Consider the following 18,903-nt stretch of genomic DNA (forward strand, 5'->3'; position numbering starts at 1 on the left):
TGGGAGCATCATGACCTGGGAGCATCATGACCTGGGAGCATCATGACCTGGGAGCATCATGACCAGGGAGCATCATGACCTGGGAGCATCATGACCTGGGAGCATCATGACCAGGGAGCATCATGACCTGGGAGCATCATGACCTGGGAGCATCATGACCTGGGAGCATCATGACCAGGGAGCATCATGACCTGGGAGCATCATGACCAGGGAGCATCATGACCAGGGAGCATCATGACCAGGGAGCATCATGACCAGGGAGCATCATGACCAGGGAGCATCATGACCTGGGAGCATCATGACCTGGGAGCATCATGACCTGGGAGCATCATGACCAGGGAGCATCATGACCTGGGAGCATCATGACCAGGGAGCATCATGACCAGGGAGCATCATGACCAGGGAGCATCATGACCTGGGAGCATCATGACCAGGGAGCATCATGACCAGGGAGCATCATGACCTGGGAGCATCATGACCAGGGAGCATCATGACCAGGGAGCATCATGACCTGGGAGCATCATGACCAGGGAGCATCATGACCAGGGAGCATCATGACCAGGGAGCATCATGACCAGGGAGCATCATGACCTGGGAGCATCATGACCAGGGAGCATCATGACCTGGGAGCATCATGACCTGGGAGCATCATGACCTGGGAGCATCATGACCAGGGAGCATCATGACCAGGGAGCATCATGACCAGGGAGCATCATGACCAGGGAGCATCATGACCTGGGAGCATCATGACCAGGGAGCATCATGACCTGGGAGCATCATGACCTGGGAGTAGCAGCGTGTGGCATTTCACTTCCTGTCTTTGTTTTTTTTATTTTTTTTAATGAACCAAAGCCATGGGAATACATGCATATTCATCTCCTATTCAGCACCCCGATTGGTTGATTTTTTTAAATACTCTGATCTTGTATATCATTTTAGGGTTAGGAAAGTGTTTATGAATCACTAACAAAACAACAAAAAAGGTTTGGAGAGCTTTTACGCACAAAATATATTGGTGAATCAAAAATACAGTGGTTAAATTCACCATGAAAAATATGAAATTGTTCAAATCATGAAATATTGGAAGGTGAGAAAAGTGTACAATAGGGGTTGAACAGTAGTTTATATACTATATAAATCCAACCTGATAATCCTCACTAATCAAGGAACTGTGAAGGTCCAGTCGTTGTGAACCGCGCGCCAGGCTCCAGGTTTAACCTGCTAAATGTGGTCTGAGTTTCATAATGATTCCAATAGGCTACATGGTCCAATATGATCCCCTATTGGCTAGCAATCCTCAGGGAACCACCACACGACAACCACAAGTGACAGAGGAAGGAAATGCAAACTAATCAGCGTGCGACTCGTCCTTCAGGACAGAGCTCTAGCCCTAACCCAGAGCCCCACCTGTTTTCAGCCCCACCTGTTTCAGCCCCACATGATTTCAGCACCACCTTCGTAGCAAAATAAATAAATAAATATATATACATATATTATTTTTGAGTTGCCTGTTTTGCATTTTATAGGCAGCTCCAAAATGCAGGTGTTTCAGCCCAGCTCAGTGCTTTTTGTGTAGGCGGGGCAGCCAGCAGAAAATACAGTGTAAGTCATCTGTAAGTCAGGTCATAGCCAGTGTAAGTCAGGTCATAGCCAGTGTAAGTCATCTGTAAGTCAGGTCATAGCTAGTGTAAGTCAGGTCATAGCCTGTGTAAGTCAGGTCATAGCCAGTGTAAGTCAGGTCATAGCCAGTGTAAGTCATCTGTAAGTCAGGTCATAGCCAGTGTAAGTCATCTGTATATCAGGTCATAGCCAGTGTAAGTCATCTGTAAGTCAGGTCATAGCCAGTGTAAGTCATCTGTAAGTCAGGTCATAGCCAGTGTAAGTCAGGTCATAGCCTGTATAAGTCAGGTCATAGCCAGTTTAAGTCAGGTCATAGCCTGTATAAGTCAGGTCATAGCCAGTGTAAGTCATCTGTATATCAGGTCATAGCCAGTGTAAGTCATCTGTAAGTCAGGTCATAGCCAGTGTAAGTCATCTGTAAGTCAGGTCATAGCCAGTGTAAGTCAGGTCATAGCCTGTATAAGTCAGGTCATAGCCAGTTTAAGTCAGGTCATAGCCTGTTTAAGTCAGGTCATAGCCATCTGTAAGTTAGATGATAGCCAGCCCAGTGTTGTGACTGTGTCTCGGAATCTTCAGTCATTTTTGGAATTAACATAAAATCTATGGCAATCTATTCTAACTTTGGTCATTTATACTTGAATATTTAAATATTTTTAATGTATTCATATATAGTTTTTTTTTATGTCTGATTTTCTAGTAGATAGACCATGTGGTTCTAGAGAAGATAGATTCATTAATGAAAAAAGCATCTAATTATCATTGGCATTATTTTCAATTCACTTTGCAACTCTTCCAACTTTTAACTTTTAACCCAATTGACCACAAATACATACTGACATAGGGGGCAATTCCGACATGATTTAAGCACGTATAAATGCACTTTCTCTCTGAGCATATTCTGACCTTGAATTTAAGCATAAGAGAAGCATACTATTCGCCCGCTATTCGTTCCCTTATAAATCCCCACCATCTTTATGATCGATGAAACGATGAACAACCTGTCGGTTTACGAGTGGAACAGCGTCTACTTTATATTTCCTGATAGAAATAACACCATTCTTTAATGCACTGTTATTTACACATTGATAAGAGCTATTGATAGGAACTAGGTAAATGGGGAAGCCGTTTGGATTAAGGGGGATTGTAAATATAAATTACAGTTGTTTTAGCTCTGTTTTACCTTATGATCGCTGGAGACACGTGTGAAAACCAGTCATATATGATCAGCCAACTGAAGCATATCGACCTATGACCTTTTCCACAGTGAAGTTGATGAAATTCTTGCCTTATAACTTGGGGATCAAATTTGGAGACTTCTGTACAATAGGCTTCTGTACTGTAGCCATGCGTAAATGACAGTGTAGCGCCAAACGAGTTGATTTATGATTTCTAGAATATTCTAATTATATACCCAGACTTTTTACTGTATTTTTATTTAATACACATTTTTACAATGTGTATGGTGTTAAATATTAGTCACTTTCGGGCAGCTACCGTCAGTTATACCCACATACATGTATAACTGTCACTGATTATAGGGCCGTGTCGCCTATTTGAATCGTTATGGAACGTAGCAGTTTAAACCTGGGTATACTCGACTTTGCCCCCCGTCCCCTCCTCCAGAAAAATCAAAACGTCTCGTGGATGAAAGAAAAGCGCCATGTGTGAAATACTCTATATTCCTCTATTTATTTCAGGTTTTCACTCTCAAAATCATCGATCATAAAGATGGTGGGGATTTATAAGGGATTGAAGTCAAGGTCAGAATACAGCGTATCTGTAGACACAATTTAATTTCTTACATCTCTACCCCCCCCCCCCCCCCCCCCCTTCCAAACGAAGAGCGGGTGAATAGCATGCTTCTCTCATGCTTAAATTCAAGGTCAGAATATGCACAGAGAGAAAGTGCATTTATACGTGCTTAAATCATGTCGGAATTGCCCCCTATGTCAGTATGTATTTGTGGTCAATTGGGTTAAAAGTTAAAAGTTGGAAGAGTTGCAAAGTGAATTGAAAATAATGCCAATGTTAATTAGATGCTTTTTTCATTAATGAATCTATCTTCTCTAGAACCACATGGTCTATCTACTAGAAAATCAGACATAAAAAAAAACTATATATGAATACATTAAAAATATTTAAATATTCAAGTATAAATGACCAAAGTTAGAATAGATTGCCATAGATTTTATGTTAATTCCAAAAATGACTGAAGATTCCGAGACACAGTCACAACACTGGGCTGGCTATCATCTAATTTACAGATGACTTACACTGGCTATGACCTGACTTACAGATAACTTACACTAGCTATGACCTGACTTATACAGGCTATGACCTGACTTACACTGGCTATGACCTGACTTACACTGGCTATGACCTGACTTACACTGGCTATGACCTGACTTACAGATGACTTACACTGGCTATGATCTGACTTACAGATTACTTACACTGGCTATGACCTGACTTACAGATGACTTACACTGGCTATGACCTGACTTATACAGGCTATGACCTGACTTACACTGGCTATGACCTGACTTATACAGGCTATGACCTGACTTACAGATGACTTACACTGGCTATGACCTTACTTACACTGGCTATGACCAGACTTATACAGGTTATGACCTGACTTACAGACTGTTATCTGTCTGGACTCACCGGTCCCCTTCAGCCATTCCTTGAGGGTTTCAGTGACGTCGAAAGACAGCCAGCGGTCACTCCACTTGTTGGTGACGAAGCGTGATCCCAGGTATCGTCTGCTGTCGCCCAGCCCCTTGTAGAGCTCCAGGCGCTGCTCACTGCCAGACGGGATGTTAGTGGTTTTGATGAGCAGGCGGAGCTCAGCGCTGGAGAGTAGATGGTAGTCCCCAATGCTGGACCTCATCTCATTCAGGTTAAACAGCATCTGGTGCTTGGTGACATTCTTATCTGGGGCACACAGAGAGAGAGCAGGTGGAGAGAGAAACAGTTGAGACAACAGTGTTCTCTTGTTATTTATCAAGGTACTGTTGCCACGTAGCATCAATGTACTGCAGCCGTGTAGCATCAATGTACTGCAGCCGTGTAGCATCAATATACTGCAGCCGTGTAGCATCAATATACTGTTGCCACGTAGCATCAATATACTGTAGCCACGTAGCATCAATGTACTGTAGCCACGTAGCATCAATGTACTGCAGCCGTGTAGCATCAATATACTGTTGCCACGTAGCATCAATGTACTGTAGCCGCGTAGCATCAATGTACTGTAGCATCAATGTACTGTAGCATCAATGTACTGTAGCATCAATGTACTGTAGCCGCGTAGCATCAATGTACTGTAGCTGCGTAGCATCAATGTACTGTAGCCACGTAGCATCAATGTACTGTAGCCGCGTAGCATCAATGTACTGTAGCCGCGTAGCATCAATGTACTGTAGCATCAATATACTGTAGCCGCATAGCGTCAATGTACTGTAGCTGCGTAGCATCAATGTACTGCAGCCGTGTAGCATCAATATACTGTTGCCACGTAGCATCAATGTACTGTAGCCACGTAGCATCAATGTACTGCAGCCGTGTAGCATCAATATACTGTTGCCACGTAGCATCAATGTACTGTAGCCGCGTAGCATCAATGTACTGTAGCATCAATGTACTGTAGCATCAATGTACTGTAGCATCAATGTACCGTAGCCGCGTAGCATCAATGTACTGTAGCATCAATGTACTGTAGCCGCATAGCGTCAATGTACTGTAGCATCAATGTACTGTAGCCACGTAGCATCACTGTACTGTAGCCGCATAGCATCAATGTACTGTAGCCACGTAGCATCAATGTACTGTAGCCGCGTAGCATCAATGTACTGTAGCATCAATGTACTGTAGCCACATAGCATCAATGTACTGTAGCCACATAGCATCAATGTACTGCAGCCGTGTAGCATCAATGAACTGCAGCCGTGTAGCATCAATGTAATGCAGCCGTGTAGCAACAATGTACTGTAGCATCAATGTACTGTAGCCACTTAGCATCAATGTACTGTAGCCGTGTAGCATCAATGTACTGTAGCCGCATAGCGTCAATGTACTGTAGCATCAATGTACTGTAGCCGCATAGCATCAATGTACTGTAGCCACTTAGCATCAATGTACTGTAGCCGTGTAGCATCAATGTACTGTAGCCGCATAGCGTCAATGTACTGTAGCATCAATGTACTGTAGCCGCATAGCATCAATGTACTGTAGCCACTTAGCATCAATGTACTGTAGCCGTGTAGCATCAATGTACTGTAGCCGCATAGCGTCAATGTACTGTAGCATCAATGTACTGTAGCCGCATAGCATCAATGTACTGTAGCCACTTAGCATCAATGTACTGTAGCCGTGTAGCATCAATGTACTGTAGCCACTTAGCATCAATGTAATGCAGCCGTGTAGCAACAATGTACTGTAGCCACTTAGCATCAATGTACTGTAGCCACTTAGCATCAATGAACTGCAGCCGTGTAGCATCAATGTACTGTAGCCGCATAGCATCAATGTACTGTAGCCACTTAGCATCAATGTACTGTAGCCGTGTAGCATCAATGTACTGTAGCCGCATAGCGTCAATGTACTGTAGCATCAATGTACTGCAGCCGTGTAGCATCAATGTACTGTAGCCACGTAGCATCAATATACTGTAGCCACGTAGCATCAATGTACTGTAGCGTCAATGTACTGTAGCATCAATGTACTGTAGCATCAATGAACTGCAGCCGTGTAGCAACAATGTAATGCAGCCGTGTAGCAACAATGTACTGTAGCCGCATAGCGTCAATGTACTGTAGCATCAATGTACTGCAGCCGTGTAGCATCAATGTACTGTAGCATCAATGTACTGTAGCCACGTAGCATCAATATACTGTAGCCACGTAGCATCAATGTACTGTAGCATCAATGTACTGTAGCATCAATGTACTGTAGCCACGTAGCATCAATGTACTGTAGCCACGTAGCATCAATGTACTGCAGCCGTGTAAAATCAATATACTGTAGCATCAATGTACTGCAGCATCAATATACTGTTGCCGCGTAGGATCAATATACTGTAGCCACGTAGCATCAATGTACTGTAGCATCAATGTACTGTAGCATCAATATACTGTAGCATCAATGTACTGTAGCATCAATGTACTGTAGCATCAATGTACTGTAGCCATGTAGCATCAATGTACTGTAGCATCAATGTACTGGAGCCGCGTAGCATCAATGTACTGTAGCATCAATGTACTGGAGCCGCGTAGCATCAATGTACTACAGCATCAATGTACTGCAGCATCAATGTACTGTAGCATCAATGTACTGTAGCATCAATGTACTGTAGCATCAATGTACTGTAGCATCAATGTACTGTGGCATCAATGTACTGTAGCATCAATGTACCGTAGCCACATAGCATCAATGTACTGTAGCATCAATGTACTGTAGCCGCGTAGCATCAATGTACTGTAGCATCAATGTACTGTAGCATCAATGTACCGTAGCCACATAGCATCAATGTACTGTAGCATCAATGTACTGTAGCATCAATGTACCGTAGCCACATAGCATCAATGTACTGTAGCATCAATGTACCGTAGCCACATAGCATCAATGTACCGTAGCCGCGTCACATCAATGTACTGTAGCATCAATGTACTGTAGCATCAATGTACTGTAGCATCAATGTACCGTAGCCGCGTAGCATCAATGTACCGTAGCCGCGTCACATCAATGTACTGTAGCATCAATGTACTGTAGCATCAATGTACTGTAGCATCAATGTACCGTAGCCGCGTCGCATCAATGTACTGTAGCATCAATGTACCGTAGCCACATAGCATCAATGTACTGTAGCATCAATGTACTGTAGCCGCGTAGCATCAATGTACTGTAGCATCAATGTACTGTAGCATCAATGTACCGTAGCCACATAGCATCAATGTACTGTAGCATCAATGTACCGTAGCCGCGTCGCATCAATGTACTGTAGCCGCGTAGCATCAATGTACCGTAGCATCAATGTACTGTAACATCAATGTACCGTAGCCGCGTCGCATCAATGTACTGTAACATCAATGTACCGTAGCCGCGTAGCATCAATGTACTGTAGCCGCGTAGCATCAATGTACTGTAGCCGCATAGCATCAATGTACTGTAGCATCAATGTACTGTAGCCGCGTCGCATCAATGTACTGTAGCCGCGTAGCATCAATGTACTGTAACATCAATGTACCGTAGCCGCGTCGCATCAATGTACTGTAACATCAATGTACTGTAGCCGCGTAGCATCAATGTACTGTAGCCGCGTCGCATCAATGTACTGTAACATCAATGTACCGTAGCCGTGTAGCAACAATGTACTGTAGCCGCGTAGCATCAATGTACTGTAACATCAATGTACCGTAGCCGCGTAGCATCAATGTACTGTAGCATCAATGTACTGTAGCCGCGTAGCATCAATGTACTGTAGCATCAATGTACTGTAGCCGCGTAGCATCAATGTACTGTAGCATCAATGTACCGTAGCATCAATGTACTGTAACATCAATGTACCGTAGCCGCGTCGCATCAATGTACTGTAACATCAATGTACCGTAGCCGCGTAGCATCAATGTACTGTAACATCAATGTACCGTAGCCGCGTAGCATCAATGTACTGTAACATCAATGTACCGTAGCCGCGTAGCATCAATGTACTGTAACATCAATGTACTGTAGCATCAATGTACCGTAGCATCAATGTACCGTAGCATCAATGTACTGTAGCATCAATGTACTGTAGCCGCGTAGCATCAATGTACTGTAGCATCAATGTACCGTAGCCGCGTAGCATCAATGTACTGTAGCATCAATGTACTGTAGCATCAATGTACTGTAGCATCAATGTACTGTAGCCGCGTAGCATCAATGTACTGTAGCCGCGTAGCATCAATGTACCGTAGCATCAATGTACTGTAGCATCAATGTACTGTAACATCAATGTACCGTAGCCGCGTAGCATCAATGTACTGTAGCATCAATGTACTGTAGCCGCGTAGCATCAATGTACTGTAGCATCAATGTACTGTAGCCGCGTAGCATCAATGTACTGTAGCATCAATGTACTGTAGCCGCGTAGCATCAATGTACTGTAGCCACATAGCATCAATGTACTGTAGCATCAATGTACTGTAGCCACGTAGCATCAATGTACTGTAGCATCAATGTACTGTAGCCGCGTAGCATCAATGTACTGTAGCATCAATGTACTGTAGCCGCGTAGCATCAATGTACTGTAGCATCAATGTACTGTAGCCGCGTAGCATCAATGTACTGTAGCATCAATGTACTGTAGCCGCGTAGCATCAATGTACTGTAGCATCAATGTACTGTAGCCGCGTAGCATCAATGTACTGTAGCATCAATGTACTGTAGCCGCGTAGCATCAATGTACTGTAGCATCAATGTACTGTAGCCGCGTAGCATCAATGTACTGTAGCATCAATGTACCGTAGCATCAATGTACTGTAACATCAATGTACCGTAGCCGCGTCGCATCAATGTACTGTAACATCAATGTACCGTAGCCGCGTAGCATCAATGTACTGTAACATCAATGTACCGTAGCCGCGTAGCATCAATGTACTGTAACATCAATGTACCGTAGCCGCGTAGCATCAATGTACTGTAACATCAATGTACTGTAGCATCAATGTACCGTAGCATCAATGTACCGTAGCATCAATGTACTGTAGCATCAATGTACTGTAGCCGCGTAGCATCAATGTACTGTAGCATCAATGTACCGTAGCCGCGTAGCATCAATGTACTGTAGCATCAATGTACTGTAGCATCAATGTACTGTAGCATCAATGTACTGTAGCCGCGTAGCATCAATGTACTGTAGCCGCGTAGCATCAATGTACCGTAGCATCAATGTACTGTAGCATCAATGTACTGTAACATCAATGTACCGTAGCCGCGTAGCATCAATGTACTGTAGCATCAATGTACTGTAGCCGCGTAGCATCAATGTACTGTAGCATCAATGTACTGTAGCCGCGTAGCATCAATGTACTGTAGCATCAATGTACTGTAGCCGCGTAGCATCAATGTACTGTAGCCACATAGCATCAATGTACTGTAGCATCAATGTACTGTAGCCACGTAGCATCAATGTACTGTAGCATCAATGTACTGTAGCCGCGTAGCATCAATGTACTGTAACATCAATGTACTGTAGCCGCGTAGCATCAATGTACTGTAGCATCAATGTACCGTAGCCGCGTAGCATCAATGTGATTAGTTGAAAAAAAAAGTAAATCAACAAACTGACTTGAATCAACTGTAGTGTTTCAACCATTGGGGTTTCCTTCAGCTCTGGGAAGCCTACATGTCCTTCTGCTCTACAGTATACAATTAACTGCTGCCTGTCTAACAAGTAGCCAGCCATTCCACCTGTACACCTTATACTGTTTGGGCTTGCCTTATAAGAAACCACTCTGTGTGTATCATATCTAGTCTATATGTGGTTCATGGCAGAGTAGAGCAGGAACATTCCTCCTGGTTTGTAGAGCGAAGCAGAGACAAGCCACTGATGCCTCTAAACACCATCCATTATACCAGGCATTTTATCACACAGTTATAAGTCAGACAGAGACAGACCAGATAATGGAGAGAAAATATATATAGTACAGAGAGAGGGGGAAGGGAAGGGTGGATGAGGGGAAGGGTGGATGAGGGTGGAGGAGGTGCAGAGGGGATGTGGGAGGCAGGGACAGGAAGAGTGCTGTCACATGTTACATAGAGCGAGAGAGAGAGAGAGAGGGTGTGAAAAAGTGAAGTGAAAAGTGAACCGTAGTAGACATGCGCATAGATACGGTGTGGAAACCTACAAGGGGGAGACAGAGGGGAAAGGCAGAGGGGAGAGACAGAGGGAGGAGGTAGAGGAGGGAGGAGCTGTCTGCGTGCGTGTGGCACCCTGGGTCTGGCCCAGGACCAAACCTCTGTTTTGCCCCAGCCTGTTACAGCTCAATACCTGCCCTAACCCTGTTACATCAGCCTGCTACACCTCAATACCAGCCCTAACCCTGTTACATCAGCCTGCTACAGCTCAATACCAGCCCTAACCATGCTACAGCTCAATACCAGCCCTAACCCTGCTACAGCTCAATACCAGCCCTAACCCTGTTACATCAGCCTGTTACAGCTCAATACCAGCCCTAACCCTGCTACAGCTCAATACCAGCCCTAACCCTGCTACAGCTCAATACCAGCCCTAACCCTGCTACAGCTCAATACCAGCCCTAACCCTGCTACAGCTCACTACCAGCCCTAACCCTGCTACAGCTCAATACCAGCCCTAATCCTGCTACAGCTCAATACCAGCCCTAACCCTGTTACATCAGCCTGCTACAGCTCAATACCAGCCCTAACCCTGCTACAGCTCAATACCAGCCCTAACCCTGCTACAGCTCAATACCAGCCCTAACCCTGTTACATCTCAATACCAGCCCTAACCCTGCTACAGCTCAATACCAGCCCTAACCCTGCTGTAGCTCAATACCAGCCCTAACCCTGTTACATCAGCCTGCTACACCTCAATACCAGCCCTAAACCAGTTACATCAGCCTGTTACATCTCAATACCAGCCCTAACCCTGTTACATCAGCCTGCTACAGCTCAATACCAGCCCTAACCCTGTTACATCAGCCTGCTACAGCTCAATACCAGCCCTAACCCTGTTACATCAGCCTGCTACACCTCAATACCAGCCCTAAACCAGTTACATCAGCCTGTTACATCTCAATACCAGCCCTAACCCTGTTACATCAGCCTGCTACAGCTCAATACCAGCCCTAACCCTGTTACATCAGCCTGCTACAGCTCAATACCAGCCCTAACCCTGTTACATCAGCCTGCTACAACTCAATACCAGCCCTCCCTAACCCTTTTACATCAGCATGCTACATCTCAATACCAGCCCTAACCCTGCTACAGCTCAATACCAGCCATAACCCTGCTACAGCTCAATACCAGCCCTAACCCTGCTTCAGCTCAATACCAGCCCTAACCCTGCTACAGCTCAATACCAGCCCTAACCCTGCTACAGCTCAATACCAGCCCTAACACTGCTACATCTCAATACCAGCCCTAACCCTGTTACATCAGCCTGCTACAGCTCAATACCAGCCCCAACCCTGCTACAGCTCAATACCAGCCCTAATCCTGCTACAGCTCAATACCAGCCCTAACCCTGCTACAGCTCAATACCAGCCCTAACCCTGCTACAGCTCAATACCAGCCCTAACCCTGTTACAGCTCAATACCAGCCCTAACTCTGTTACAGCTCAATACCAGCCCTAACCCTGCTACATCTCAATACCAGCCCTAACCCTGCTACATCTCAATACCAGCCCTAACCCTGCTACAGCTCAATACCATTCCTATCCCTGCTACAGCTCAATACCAGCCCTAAACCTGCTGTAGCTCAATACCAGCCCTAACCCTGTTACAGCTCAATGCCAGCCCTAACCCTGCTACAGCTCAATACCAGCCCTAACCCTGCTACAGCTCAATACCAGCCCTAACCCTGCTACAGCTCAATACCAGCCCTAACCCTGTTACATCAGCCTGCTACAGCTCAATACCAGCCCTAACCCTGCTACAGCTCAATACCACCCCTAACCCTGTTACAGCTCAATACCAGCCCTAACCCTGCTACAGCTCAATACCAGCCCTAACACTGCTACATCTCAAAACCAGCCCTAACCCTGCTACAGCTCAATACCAGCCCTAACCCTGTTACATCAGCCTGCTACAGCTCAATACCAGCCCTAACCCTGCTACAGCTCAATACCAGCCCTAATCCTGCTACAGCTCAATACCAGCCCTAACCCTGCTACAGCTCAATACCAGCCCTAACCCTGCTACAGCTCAATACCAGCCCTAATCCTGCTACAGCTCAATACCAGCCCTAACCCTGCTACAGCTCAATACCAGCCCTAACCCTGCTACAGCTCAATACCAGCCCCAACCCTGATACAGCTCAATACCAGCCCTAACCCTGCTACAGCTCAATACCAGCCCTAACCCTGCTATAGCTGCCCATTAGAGCTCAATATTAGCTCTGCTGCTGAGCTCCAGTAAACCCACATTGATAGCAGAGACCTGGAGACAGAACCAGTCCATACGAGGAAGAGCCAACACTTGACTATACATAACTGTTATTTATCATCATCATCATCATAGTGAGAGCTAGTCAACGTGCAGTGACTTCACCCCCCCCCCCCCCCCCCCGCCCTGAGATCGGACGATAACTAAGAGTCACAAGCCAGCCTTCTGCTTCGTCAAGTTGACTTAAATTACAACATGTTGTGAGCAAGAGATCGCGTGTCGGACATACGCGGCTGGTTTAACTTACACATCCATAACACAGTAGAGGGCAGAGGCCAGTATAGGGCACTAGGGAAACACAGTATTTGCAGTGAATAACTCCACTTCCCCTTTTCAATACCTTATCAGTTGCAATAGAGTACTTTCCCGTTTATACTTTTGCTTTCCGTTTAACACCCAGTTAACATACACGTCAGTGGCAGATGCATGATGGTGACACTGCTATTTTGGGCTCCCGAGTTGCGCGGCGGTCTGAGGCACCGCATCTCAGTGCTTGAGGCGTCACCACATACAACCCTGGTTCGAATCCAGGCTGTATCACAACCGGCCCGTGATTGGGAGTCCCATTAGAGCGGCGCACAAGTGGCCCAGCGTCGTCCCGGGTTTGGCCGTCATTGTAAAACTGTATGTTGCTGTAGCATCTCTATAGAAACTGTATAGATGACAACAACAACCTAATCATTATCTAGCTGGAGCTAGCTTGGAGCATCAGGCTAGCTGTGTGCAGACCAATCCCTGGCCTTACAGTGCTATAGGGTCCTGTATGTTAGTGTAAATGAGTAGAGACTCAACCCTGCATGGTGTTCTATTCTAGGAGGTGAATGTTAGCTTTAGCTGTGTGTTAGCATGTTAGTGTAAATGCGTAGAGCCTCCACCCTGCATGGTGTTCTATGCTAGGAGGTGAATGTTAGTTTTAGCTGTGTGTTAGCATGTTAGTGTAAATGCGTAGAGCCTCCACCCTGCATGGTGTTCTATGCTAGGAGGTGAGTGTTAGCTTTAGCTGTGTGTTAGCATGTTAGTGTAAATGCGTAGAGCCTCCACCCTGCATGGTGTTCTATGCTACGAGGTGAGTGTTAGCTTTAGCTGTGTGTTAGCATGCTAGTGTAAATGTGTAGTGCCTCAACCCTGCCTGGTGTTCTATTCTAGGAGGTGAGTGTTAGCTTTAGCTGTGTGTTAGCATGTTAGTGTAAATGCGTAGAGCCTCAACCCTGCATGGTGTTCTATGCTAGGAGGTGAGTGTTAGCTTTAGCTGTGTGTTAGCATGTTAGTGTAAATGCGTAGAGCCTCCACCCTGCATGGTGTTCTATGCTAGGAGGTGAGTGTTAGCTTTAGCTGTGTGTTAGCACGTTAGTGTAAATGCGTAGAGCCTCCACCCTGCATGGTGTTCTATGCTAGGAGGTGAGTGTTAGCTTTAGCTGTGTGTTAGCATGTTAGTGTAAATGCGTAGAGCCTCAGCCCTGCATGGTGTTCTATGCTAGGAGGTGAGTGTTAGCTTTAGCTGTGGGAAGTAGGGCTGCAGAGGGTGCTGCAACACCCTCTGAAAAATTGGATAAAAAAATAAATAAATAATATTCATTTTGAAAATAATTTTAAATATTATTTTTTTCTCACAAAAGTAGCGCAGATAATATCCGTCTGCAGCGTGGGTAAAAAGACTACTAAACTACTTACACCGGCTATGAGTGTACGGAGTGTGTAATGAGTGTGTAATGAGTGTGTAATGAGTGTGTAATGAATGTTACCAGACTAGGTGTGGGGACAGGAAGCGTGGAGCCCTGTATGGCATGCTAGGCTAGAGTGGAACCCCATCCCCCTTGTGTGTTAGGCTGCATGCTAACCCTGGGTGTGGGGGGGGATTTGTGTGTTTAATCAAGGCCTCCTCTCTAACCGAAGTAAGCCAGGGACAGCTGTTGTGACAGGCAGAGAGATAGATAGCTCTGTAATTACACTGGGAGGAACCAGATTCCTGCAGGAAGGCTATATACCTGTTGCTCCTACCTCCTCCACACTGAAATACATACGTACAGTTCATTCGGAAAAGTATTCAGACACGTTGACTTTGTACCACATTTTGTTACGTTACGGCCATATTCTAAAAGGGATAATAAGAAATAAAAAGTATCTCATCTATCTACACACAATGTCCCATAATGACAAACAAAAAACGTTTTTGTTTAGACAGACCAGGCAGACAGAACAGACAGACAGAGCAGACATACAGAACAGACACACAGAACAGACAGAACAGACAGGCAGAACAGAGCGGACAGACAGAACAGACAGACAGAGCAGACATACAGAACAGACACACAGAACAAACAGAACAGACAGGCAGAGCAGACATACAGACGAGCAGACATACAGAACAGACACACAGAACAGACAGGCAGAACAGACAGACAGAGCAGACACACAGAACAGACGGGCAGAACAGACAGAACAGACAGAACAGAGCAGACAGACAGAACAGACAGAACAGACAGACAGACAGAACAGACAGAACAGACAGAACAGAACAGACAGACAGAACAGACATACAGACAGAGCAGACATAGAGAACAGACACACAGAACAAACAGAACAGACCAACAGAACAGACAGAACAGACATACAAAATTGACAAAAAAAATACATACTGGATGCAGTCTATCATAGTGCCATCCGTACGCTCTCGTTGGCTGGCCCTCACTACATATTCATCGCAAGACCCACTGGCTCCAGGTCATCTATAAGTCTCTACTAGGTAAAGCCCCGCCTTATCTCAGCTCACTGGTCACCATAGCATCACCCACCCGTAGCACGCGCTCCAGCAGGTATATCTCACTGGTCATCCCCAAAGCCAACACTTCCTTTCGGCCGCCTTTCCTGCCAGTTCTCTGCTGCCAATGACTGGAACGAATTGCAAATATCGCTGAAGTTGGAGACTTATATCTCCCTCACTAACTTTAACAACACTATCAACAAGGCAGGTCCTACAGGCCCTAGTTTCTACCTTCTAAACAACACTATCAACAAGGCAGGTCCTTCAGGCCCTAGTTTCTACCTTCTTAACAACACTATCAACAAGGCAGGTCCTTCAGGCCCTAGTTTCTACCTTCTAAACAACACTATCAACAAGGCAGGTCCTTCAGGCCCTAGTTTCTACCTTCTTAACAACACTATCAACAAGGCAGGTCCTTCAGGCCCTAGTTTCTACCTTCTTAACAACACTATCAACAAGGCAGGTCCTTCAGGCCCTAGTTTCTACCTTCTTATCAACACTATCAACAAGGCAGGTCCTTCAGGCCCTAGTTTCTACCTTCTTAACAACACTATCAACAAGGCAGGTCCTACAGGCCCTAGTTTCTACCTTCTTAACAACACTATCAACAAGGCAGGTCCTACAGGCCCTAGTTTCTACCTTCTTAACAACACTATCAACAAGGCAGGTCCTACAGGCCCTAGTTTCTGCCTTCTTAACAACACTATCAACAAGGCAGGTCCTTCAGGCCCTAGTTTCTACCTTCTTAACAACACTATCAACAAGGCAGGTCCTTCAGGCCCTAGTTTCTACCTTCTTAACAACACTATCAACAAGGCAGGTCCTACAGGCCCTAGTTTCTACCTTCTTAACAACACTATCAACAAGGCAGGTCCTACAGGCCCTAGTTTCTACCTTCTTAACAACACTATCAACAAGGCAGGTCCTACAGGCCCTAGTTTCTGCCTTCTTAACAACACTATCAACAAGGCAGGTCCTTCAGGCCCTAGTTTCTACCTTCTTAACAACACTATCAACAAGGCAGGTCCTACAGGCCCTAGTTTCTGCCTTCTTAACAACACTATCAACAAGGCAGGTCCTTCAGGCCCTAGTTTCTACCTTCTTAACAACACTATCAACAAGGCAGGTCCTACAGGCCCTAGTTTTGACACACCTGGACTACTGTTCAGTCGTGTGGTTAGGTGCCACAAAGAGGGACTTTTGCAATTGGTTCAGAACAGAGCAGCACGGCTGGCCCTCGAATGTCCACAGAGAGCTAATGTTAATTATATGCAGGTCAGTCTCTCTTGGCTGAACGTGGAGGAGAGATTGGCTTCATCACTGCTTGTTTTTATGAGCAGTATTGACATGTTGAATGCACCAAGCTGTCTGTTTGAACTACTGGCACACAGCTCGGACACCCATACATACCCCACAACACATGCCACCAGAGGTCTCTTCACAGTCCCCAAGTCCAGAACAGACTACGGGAGGGGCAACATTACTACATAGAGCCATGACTACATGGAACTCTATTCCACATCAGGTAACTGACGCAAGCAGTAGAATCATATTTAATAAACAGATAAAAATATATCTTATAGAAAAGTGGGGACTGTGAAGCAACACAAACACACACACACGATAACATACGCATTATACACACACATATACATGGATTTAGTACTGTACATACTGTATGTGGTAGTGGTGAAGTAGAGGTCTGGGGGCACACAGTGTGTTGTGAAATCTGTGAATGTATTGTAATCTTAAAAAAAATAATCTGCCTTAATTTTGCTTGACCCTAGGAAGAGTAGCTGCTGCCTCGGCAGGAACTAATGGGGATCCATAATAAACCCCAGGAAGAGTAACCGCTGCCTCGGCAGGAACTAATGGAGATCCATAATAAACCCCAGGAAGAGTAGCTGCTGTCTTGGCAGGAACTAATGGGGATCCATAACAAACCCCAGGAAGAGTAGCTGCTGCCTCGGCAGGAACTAATGGGGATCCATAATAAACCCCAGGAAGAGTAGCTGCTGCCTTGGCAGGAACTAATGTGGATCCATAATAAACCCCAGGAAGAGTAGCTGATGCCTTGGCAGGAACTAATGGGGATCCATAATAAACCCCAGGAAGAGTAGCTGCTGCCTCGGCAGGAACTAATGGGGATCCATAATAAACCCCAGGAAGAGTAGCTGCTGCCTTGGCAGGAACTAATGTGGATCCATAATAAACCCCAGGAAGAGTAGCTGATGCCTTGGCAGGAACTAATGGGGATCCATAATAAACCCCAGGAAGAGTAGCTGCTGCCTTGGCAGGAACTAATGGGGATCCATAATAAACCCCAGGAAGAGTAGCTGCTGCCTTGGCAGGAACTAATGGGGATCCATAATAAACCCCAGGAAGAGTAGCTGCTGCCTTGACAGGAACTAATGGGGATCCATAATAAACCCCAGGAACAGTAGCTGCTGCCTCGGCAGGAACTAATGGGGATCCATAATAAATACAAATACACATCTATTTAGAGATAAACTCAATCCAGAAAGCGATGTCTGTTTTTTTTATTTAAATTTTTATTTCACCTTTATTTATCCAGGTAGGCCAGTTGAGAACAAGTTCTCATTTGCAACTGCGACCTGGCCAAGATAAAGCAAAGCAGTGCGACACAAGCAACAACACAGAGTTACACATAAAATTAACAAACGTACAGTCAATAATACAATAGGCAGCCTCCTGGGTGGCGCAGTGTTCTAGGACACTGCATTGCAGTGCTAGCTGTGCCACCAGAGACTCTGTGTTCGCGCCCAGGCTCTGTCGCAGCCGGACGCGACCGGGAGGTCCGTGGGGCAATGCACAATTGGCCTAGCGTTGTCTGGGTTAGGGCTTGGCCGGTAGGGATATCCTTGTCTCATTGCGCACTAGCGACTCCTGTGGTGGGCCGGGCGCAGTGCACTCTAACCAAGGTCGCCAGGTGCACAGTGTTTCCTCCGACACATTGGTGCGGCTGGCTTTTGGGTTGGATGCGCACTGTGTTAAGAAGCAGTGGGTTGTGTTTCGGAGGACGCATGGCTCTCGACCTTCGTCTCTCCCGAGCCCGTACGGGAGTTGTAGCGATGAGACAAGATAGTGCGTCCAGACTTCTTAGCTACTGTTGTATATATATGTTTTGACCCTGACAGTTTTACAATCCAGTGTTACTCCAAGCAGTTTAGTCATCTCAACTTGCTCAATTTCCACATTATTTATTAGAAGATTTAGTTGAGGTTTAGGGTTTAGTGAATGATTTGTCCCAAATACAATCCTTTTAGTTGTATAAATATTTAGGACTAACTTATTCCTTCCCACTCCCTCTCTGAAACTAACTGCAACTCTTT

At 45.5% G+C, this 18,903-nt stretch overlaps 1 protein-coding gene across 2 annotated transcripts in view; it reads right to left on the reverse strand.

Annotated features, from left to right (window-relative positions):
- tgfb1a (transforming growth factor, beta 1a) overlaps positions 1-18,903 on the reverse strand; it is a 50,908-nt gene that overhangs the window by 12,029 nt on the left and 19,976 nt on the right. For both annotated transcript variants that reach the window (XM_090218988.1, XM_036961610.2), the window contains exon 2: positions 4,288-4,557. In XM_090218988.1, coding sequence (XP_090075114.1) covers positions 4,288-4,557 — 270 coding nt within the window. The remainder of the gene's footprint in view (positions 1-4,287; positions 4,558-18,903) is intronic.

Source organism: Oncorhynchus mykiss, chromosome 24 (assembly GCF_057628025.1).
Source record: "Oncorhynchus mykiss isolate SJ-2025 chromosome 24, ASM5762802v1, whole genome shotgun sequence".
In the NCBI taxonomy this organism is placed as follows: domain Eukaryota; kingdom Metazoa; phylum Chordata; class Actinopteri; order Salmoniformes; family Salmonidae; genus Oncorhynchus; species Oncorhynchus mykiss.